We start from the raw sequence: 9,319 nt of genomic DNA, 5'->3' as shown, positions 1-9,319 counted from the left end.
AACTAACAATGAGGAATTGGTATCAAATATTGAAGTAGGAGAGCCCATAGGTAACAGCGACCACAATATGGTCACATTCAATATCAGTTTTTATATGCAGTCCTATACTGGCTCAACTAGGACCCTAAACTGTAGCAAAGCCAACTTTGACATGATGAAGGAAGTGTCAAGGGACATTGAATGGGAAATTCTGTTTAAAGGAAAAAATACTACAGAAAAATGGGATATATTAAAATCACTGCTAATTAATAATACTCGTAAATTTATTCCCACCAGCAGCAAAAAAAGGCATATAAATCCCAAACCAATTTTGTTTAACAAAAATATAAAGGAATTAATGGCCAAAAAAAGATGAGCATTTAAAAAATACAAATCTGAGGGGGATGCTGAGTCATTCCAGCACTATAAGGACTGTAACAAAATATGCAAAAAAGGAATAAGAGCGGCTAAAGTAGAAACTGAAAAACTAGTAGCAAAGGAAAGCACAGTGATTTCCCACATTTTTTTTAAGTACATCAACAGCAAGAGACTAAAGAAGGAGAGTATAGGCCCTTTAAAGGACAAGAGGGGAGTCTTAATAAAAAATGATAATGACATAGCAACGGTATTTACCAGAGAGGACCAAATGCTGGGTCTAACACAAAAACTCAGCAAAGATAATGTCCCACTGCTAAATGCTTATTTATGTGAGGAGGTAGTCTGTGACCAATTAAAAAAGTTAAAGATTAATAAGTCACCTGGTCCAGATGGAATTCACCCGAGAGTTCTTATGGAGTTGCACGCTGTACTAGCAAGACCTCTATTTTTTTATATTCATGGATTCGGTTAAATCGGGTATGGTTCCCAAAGACTGGCGTATAGCGGAGGTAGTGCCGATATTCAAGAAGGGGAGCAAAGCTAAACCAGGTAATTATAGACCAGTTAGTCTTACATCTATAGTGGGGAAAGTATTGGAAGGTATTCTAAGGGACAGTATTCAAAAGTTCCTTGAAGCAAATAAGGTCATTAAAAGGAACCAACATGTATTTGTGAAGGACAGATCATGTCAAACCAACTTACTTGGCTTTTATGAAACAGTAAGTGTGTACCTTGATCAGGGTAAGGAGGAGGATGTAATCTTTGTAGACTTTGCCAAAGGTTTCGACACTGTACCACACATGCATCTTATCTATAAGCTACAAGAAATAGGGCTAGGGAGCACAATATGCACTTGGGTCAGTAATTGGTTAGATAATAGGAAGCAGTGCGTTGTGGTTAATGGATCATTTTTAAATTGAACTACAGTACTTAGTGGTGTGCACAAGGGTCTGTACTTGGACCACTTTTGTTCAACATTTTCATCAACGACCTAACAGTAGGTCTAGAGAGCATGGTGTCAATTTTCGCAGACGATACCAAATTGTGTAAGGTTATAAATACGGAGGGGGACGCTGAGTCTCTTCAGAACGACTTAACTAAACTGGAAGCATGGGCAGCAAAATGGAGAATGAGATTCAACACAGACAAGTGTAAGGTAATGCACTGTGGGGGCAAGACCAAAAATTACACCTACATACTAAATGGGGTAATTCTAGGGGATTCTGTACTGGAAAAAAGACTTACGGGGTTCACATAGATAACAAATTAAGCAGCAGTACCCAAAGTAGTAGTGCAGCAAAGAAGGCTAATAAGATATTAGCATGCATAAAATGGGGAATTGATGCAAGGGACGAGAGTATTATACTCCCATTATATAAATCACTAGTGAGGCCACATCTTGAATACTGTGTGCATTTTGGGCACCATATTACAAAAAGGATATCCTGGAGCTAGAAAAGATTCAGAGGCGGGCGACCAAACTAATCAAGGGCATGGAGACGCTGGAATACGAGGGAAGGCTTGCAAGGCTAGGCATGTTTACATTAGAAAAGAGGAGACTAAGAGGGGACATGATCAACATCTACAAATATATAAGGGGTCAATACAGAGCTCGGGAGGGACCTGTTTTCTATAAGATCAGCACAGAGGACATGTGGTCACTCGCTTAGGTTAGAAGAGTTTCCGCACATTGAAGCGAAAAGTTTTTTTCACAGTAAGGACAATACGTGTTTGGAATTCCCTGCCTGAGAGAGTAGTAACAGCGGACTCAGTCAACACCTTTAAGAATGGGTTAGATAAATTCTTATTGGATAAAGATATTCAGGGTTATGGTGCGTAGGCACGCATTATAGTTACTATAACTAGTCCTAACATAAAAATAACTAGTCCTATAATAAGACTGAATAGGAGACCACAAATAGGTTGAACTCGATGGACAATTGTCTTTTTTCAACCTTAGTTACAATGTTATAGACCTTTATTGCTGGTTTTAGTATTTTCTTACCAGCTGCTAAGTCTAGTTGCTTATTAATTGTACGAATCCTGTGTCAGAATAATTTCTGTGTTTAAGATAGTAGCTACGATTTTAGTTATCTCCACAATTATAATTGAAATTGAATCTTATTTGGCAACTATTCCTATCAGGTTAATTTGTTCTGAGATCTGTATTTTTAAAAGAGAAAAAATCAGGATAGTGATTTGTGGTATGTAAGCAGCATTTTTGGGGTATTTTCCTGCGAGTTTGTGCTTAATAAATGTTACTTGTAAATCATAAAAAATGAGAAATTTGAACAAATCTCACTGCATTACATTTCCCCCTAAGTATCATTCAGCATCTTTTATTGAATAATCCACACAATAACTGGATCATTGTGATTCTTGTTTAGCATTAACAAGCAATAACGTTTGATCTACGCAAATGAGAGAGAAAATAACCAAAATAAATTGTAACTTTTTTTTTACTTTGTCAAATTTAGTATTAGTAATAAAAAATAGCAATGGTTAATAATCCACATCTCAATAAAATTTATTTTATCACAATACATTACAATGTTCAATTTATTAATGAAATAAATAACATCAACAAATGAAAATCATTTTAATTCTGCATAGAATGAATATACATTTAGGATAGTTATCATACATGGCACATAATTAATTTTGCACATGATCATTGCGACATCGAAGTCAATGCACAAAAGGGTCAATTCAATTATAGGCAAAGGGGGTGAGTTGCCGTTGCAATGGCATGTAAACACCGGCAACGACAGCAGAACACTTCCCCTCATGGACCAATCTCACCCTGAAGTCACTGATCTTTGTATGCAGCCCTGTGAGACTGTGAAAAAAAAACTGCAAATCTGGCTGTAACGTAAATGTGACATACAATATAGGAATGAGAATATCACCCCTAATTGAATTAATCCTAAAGTGTTTTGACAATTCTGCAAAACCAGCAGACAAAGGATAATTAAAATAAATCCCCTGTGACATAATTCAGGTAAAAGGACAACAGTATGTCAAACAAAAAAAAAAGTCAACAATAACATTGTATCCAAAACATTGTTTGTCTCGAACTAATTGAATAATTGTGTAAGTATAGTCAGAAACCTCTGCGTGCCTTTATTTTGTTAAGAAGCCATATTCCTTAGAAAATGTGCAGAAAACAAAATGTAATAAAAGGACAGGGTCACACAGGTATTGTCAGTTACAGTAACGTTCTCTATTCTAGTACAATTTAGTTCAAATCAGATTTTTTTATTTATTTAAAATTAGGTCAATTGTTAATCTAGTACAATTCTTAGAATATAAGCAAGTATGTCTTGCAAAGGATAACATTACACTGGTTAATGTGTTTTATTTTTAAACACTGCATACACATAGCATCACTGCATTTCAGCTCCACTCCATTCACAGCAACATTCATGATGACCAAGGGGTGTAACTAAAAATGTGTGGGTCCAACAGCAATATTTGAAAGGTCCGTGTCCCAATGCTTCTAGAGAGATACCTCTCTGGGCAGTGATTGTTCATATTATGTCCCATAGTAGTACACTAGTTTATTTTATGCCCCATGTTGTCCCCTAGTTCATTTTATGCCCCTTATTGTACCATAATTCACACTCCAGTGCCTCCAGTTCACATTGTGCAACACAATGCCTCCTGTAGTGGGGAAAGTAATGGAAACACTGTTTACTAGGGAGGCCAATCCCAGGATCTGGGGGATCACGGGATTTAGGCTAAAAAATGGCCAGGATTCAATCCCGGAATTGGAAGGTCCAATCCCGGCATAGCGGGATTTACCTGTACCATTGTTTTTTTTAATGCCGGGCAGTGTTAAGGGTCCTCACGATGTGGGCTGGGCTGGGGTGGGTGGGTTTTCAACCCAATCCCAGGTATCCTGGGAATCTCGGGATTGACCTTTTTTCAATCCAGATACCCGGAATTGAAAAAAAAAGGCTTGGGATTGGCCTCCCTACTATTAACAGAGTTGTGGAATATCTTAAATCAAACAACATACAGGATCCCAAACAATATGGATTTACTGGGAGGAGATCATGCCAAACAAATCTTGACTTTTTTGACTCTATGACTAAAATAATATCTCAAGGGGTGGTGGTGGTGGTGGTGGTGGTGGTGGTGGGGGGGGGAGTGTAGATGTAGTGTTGCTAGACTTTAGTAAGGCATTTGACACCGTCAAACATCGCAGACTGCTAAATAAAATGCATGGGATTGAAGTATAAAACAGTTAAATGGATGAGAACCTGGTTGCATGATAGGAAACAGTCAACTGAGTGTAAATGGAGTGCATTCTATGGAAGGAAGTGTTACCAGTGGAGTACCCTAGGCAGCAGCATTTTAAGAGAGGATGAGGACCGTGTGCAGCCTCCTCAGTCCAGACCCTCTCCTCTTTGGCAGGTGCCAGCAGTGATGCAGCGCTGTAGAGAGTCTGAGCACTAGAGTGCTCAGACCCTAATGCGCATGCATAGATCTAGGGGAAAATGGCATGGTGGCTACTTTCCCGGCAATTTCTGCAGCCCTGCTACCATTGGCGCTGGACTCGAGGGGTAATTATTGAAAAAATGGGTGCAGCGCGTGCGTGCAGTTTGGGGCCCCCCTGGACTCAGGTACCCACATGCACCGCACACACTGCACCCTTTATAAATATGCCAGTGAATATGTTGGTGACATTGCAAATGGCACTGAAGGGAAAGTATGCCTTTTTGCAGATAAAACAAAGATATGCAACAGGGTAGACACATCAGGAGAGGTAATACAAATTATTGATGATCTAGGTAGTCATTAAAAAATAGATAAAGAGTGTGGCAACTACAGTTTAATGCTACAAAATGATAAATCATGCACTTGGGTCTCAAAAACCCAAAGGCTAAATATAGTATCAAGGGTACTCTAATGAAACTACGGAGGAGAAAAGGGATCTAGGTGTCACTATTTCAAGTGACCTAAAGGCAGGAAAGCAATGCAATAAAGCAATGAGGAAGGCTAATCAGATGCTTGGTTGCATAGGGAGAGGAATCAGTAGCAGGAAAAAATAAGTAATAATGCCACTGTATAGGTCATTGGTGCGGCCTCATCTGGAATACTGTGTTCAGTTCTTGAGACCATATCTCCAGAAGGATATAAATACATTAGAGAGTGTACAAAGAAGGGCAACTAAAATGGTGCATGGCCTACATCACAAAACTTACCTGGAAAGACTAAAATATCTTAACATGTATAGTTTGGAGCAGAGAAGTGAAAGGGGTGACATGATAAAAAAAAACTTTCACATATACCAAGGGTTTTAACAAAGTACAGTAGGGAAATATTCTTCTAAAGAAGAGAAGTAATAGAGCACTGGGACATAGACTGAAACTGGGGAAGGCAGGTTCAGGGGAAATTTAAGGAAAACATACTTCTCAGAAAGGGTAGTGGATAAGTGGAATAGCGTCCCATCAGAGGTGGTAGAGGCTAAGACAGTAGAGCAATTTAAACATGCTTGGGATAGGCACATGAATATCCTTCCAAAGAACAAAGGATCAAAAAGGGTCGAGATTATCTAAGGGATAAAAAAAGGGGCAGACTAGATGGGCCAAGTGGTTCTTATCTGCTGTCTAATTCTATGTTTCTATGTTACATTTCACATTATACATACCTCACAATAATTGTGAGGGAGGAGTTGAGACATCAAGGTGTGCGATTAAAGGGGGGGCATGGTACGCACCACACGTCTTGTGGTCAACCTTCCCGCTATAGTAACGCCCCTGATAATGATTGATCCCTACCCAGGTAGTGTACACATATGAGTATATTTATGGCCAGTCTATACAGAAGATAAATAAATAAATTATTTGCCTGGCAGAGTAGGGGTGCTTGAGAATACCTATTACTTGTGCTACGGTAGCCATTAAATGTGTCTATGTAGTATGCATGACATTTTTCATATGGGGAGTGGGGTGGCTTCTATTCCTGGCAGTTAAAAAAAAAAAAATATTTCAATCCATGAAAATATGATTTCCTACTGGAAATACCAAAACAATACATAAAATAAATTATTCCCAGTTCTAAAAACTCTTTCCCCTCTAAATTCCTAACCATTATATTTTTCTCATCAAATTCCCATAATATAACTATTGTCAGTAAAAATTGTCAGCCTACTATACGTTTTCTTAAATATCATTATTTCAGCTAATTTCAGCTCGGGTTGTTCTTTGGCCCTAATTCTGAGTTGATCGCAGCAGCAATTTTGTTAGCAATTGGGCAAAACCATGTGCACTGCAGGGGGGGAGATATAACATGTGCAGAGAGAGTTAAATTTGGGTGTGGTGTATTCAAACTGAAATCTAAATTGCTGTGTAAAAATAAACCAGCCAGTATTTACCCTGCACAGAAACAATATAATCCACCCAAATCTAACTCTCTCTGCAAATGTTATATCTGCCCCCCCCTCCAGTGCACATGGTTTTGCCCAATTGCTAACAAACTTGCTGCTGCGATCAACTCAGAATTACCCCCTTTGTTCCAGTGAATGTAGTAAAAATAAAAAGTCATTTAGATGGTATGTATTTGCAGTCTATAACTGTCATATGCAGTGCAGCGTTATGTAAGTGTGTGTCCACGTCATCTCTGTGGCTCCGCCCCCCAAAAAAAACAAGCTTATAAAAAAATATGAGAGTTGCCTAGAACAGAACACAGTACACTAACATGCAGCGGTAAGAACACTGACACTGTAAAATACTTGGATTACTTACATTGCAAACTATCCAAGTTCCAGCCATGCCCAAACACACAGAACATGCAAAATGGCTACCAAGGCAGCAAAGAGTTCCCATTGGTTGCAGCAGTAGTCTCCCATCACTTGACAATTAACCTCAAACAATGAGGTTAGATTTGTGTGTAAAGGGAACTGTTATGGGAAAATGCATATCATTTTTCATTTACTATGTTACCCTTCTCCCCTATATAGCTTTTAAGAAATGTCTTAATTTATTATTTATTTCTTGAAAAATTATTCATTTTGTCCAGTGGAAACAACCATCCCCTGTGTCATCATGAGCTTTGGCGAGAACCAATGTTCTTATAGAACAATGCTGGAGGAAACAAAATAAGAAGTTGTGATACAATTAATGAACCTTTTATTAATACTCTACAGGCATTTCAGTGTACACCATGGGGTAAATTTACTAAAGGTTGATTTTAATTTGAACGAAATCGCTTTTGTGTTTCGGAGTTTAAAACGCAGATTTACTAACAGACAATTTTTCATATCGATTTTTGAATGTTAGTAAGCGTGCGATTTAGCCCCTGAAACACAACATCGATTTAGATTGATTTAAAGTACTGTAGATTAGAATCGACCTATAGCAAATTTACCCTCACGTTTTCATTATAGATTCCAATTGTTGATAAATTTTGTGAAACTACTTTAAACAAGTAAAAAATAAACATCAATAAACAGATTATACTCAATAAAATAGCTTGGAAAGAAATTACAGATATCTGCCATACTTATACACAGTAACACTATGGAAGGTTTAGACCAGGCACATATACAGTACGTCCGGATGAAATGCAGGATTAGTAAATTACAGTTAGGCAACATTGCAATTGCCCCTTTATCAAATGAACAAGGCCTGAAAGCAGAAAAGTAGAAGGCTCTAAGCATGATGTACCCTCATTTCATAATACAACGCATATCCATCTATACTTCACGTCTCAAGATAACAAATGGAAACATCTCTCAGGTGTAAGATACATTTCTAAAACTGATGAAGCAGATGGGTGATCTCAGATCAGAAAACCACAGCGACCTGAAACAGTAATGCACTATAATATTACATGGACGGAGCCTTGGCATTGCTTCAGAGCCCTGTTTTTTTGGTATGGAAATTGCTGGGTTCTAAAACCTACATCTGGTCTTGCCCTTAAACATTATATTTGGTAAAGGTTTTAGGAGGATAACCAATAAAAGATAATGTGAAGGTTGAAAATTAGCCAATATAAATTGATGAAAGGGAGTGGGGATACACATGACTAACTCTAACATGATCCAAATGTGACTAATATCTCTTTCACACTAGGCTGAGAACCCAGGTAGCAGGTGCGATCCAGGTCCTGGCTTGGTGTGAAAGAATCGACGGAGGGATATTCACGGGTCCGTCCCAGGTTGGATGCAGAGTAACGTGCATATGGATGCAGTGTAAGAGACGGGGCTTCAGTGTGAAAGGGGTATTAATCACTGTAGAAGTTTAATGAAGTCTGTTCCACAAAGAACAAGTAGGTAGACGGGCACGTAGCACTGTAAGAGAATCCCAGACATTTCACAAACTTTGATATATTTATGTTTATTCTCTACTTTTTTCTATGTTTGAAAAAAAGTGAAAATGTAAATAAGGGCAGAATTTTCTGCCAAAGGCCACCATTTCTTTTAGTGCTATATTTAACAAGCAACAGATTCTTATATTGTATTTTATGTAGTTCATGGTATCTCAAACAGCTCATAAAATAGAATTTCTTTCGTATGAAAATTTCAATTACAGATAAAAACACTGGATATGTATGAATTGGTTTGTTGTGCTTCAAACTGATTTTAGACGAGTTATTGGTAGTGGATGTGCTTCAGTGTTAAAAACCCAGTCTTCTAACGACAGCAGGTCATCTTCTGAAAACAGCAGGTAGAGGTATCTGCAGATATACAAAGGAAAAATACATTAATCATATAACTATTATGAATAGCTCTATTTTTTTATTTAAATTTTTTTTTATCTCACAGATGTTCTTCATGAATGCTAAAATTTTGTAAATTCTGACACATTTTAATTAACTTAGTGGGTACCAGAGAGATACATATATATATATATACACACACACACATATATATATATATATATATATATATATACACATATATCCCCCCTTTTCTACATAAATAAATGTTTGTGACCCGGTGGCTTAACTATAA

General features: G+C 37.7%; 1 protein-coding gene across 1 annotated transcript in view; it reads right to left on the bottom strand.

The window, feature by feature from the left end:
• Positions 1-2,859: 2,859 nt before the first annotated feature.
• MAN1C1 (mannosidase alpha class 1C member 1) overlaps positions 2,860-9,319 on the bottom strand; it is a 145,341-nt gene continuing 138,881 nt past the window's right edge. Inside the window, exon 13 of the mRNA XM_063954173.1 lies at positions 2,860-9,042. Within this exon, the coding sequence (XP_063810243.1) occupies positions 8,937-9,042 (106 nt within the window). The 3' untranslated portion in view covers positions 2,860-8,936. The remainder of the gene's footprint in view (positions 9,043-9,319) is intronic.

Source organism: Pseudophryne corroboree, chromosome 2, assembly GCF_028390025.1.
Source record: "Pseudophryne corroboree isolate aPseCor3 chromosome 2, aPseCor3.hap2, whole genome shotgun sequence".
Taxonomy (NCBI): Eukaryota; Metazoa; Chordata; class Amphibia; order Anura; family Myobatrachidae; genus Pseudophryne; species Pseudophryne corroboree.
The sequence above is the reverse complement of the archived record's forward strand: the minus strand, read 5'-3'. Positions and strand labels throughout refer to the sequence as shown.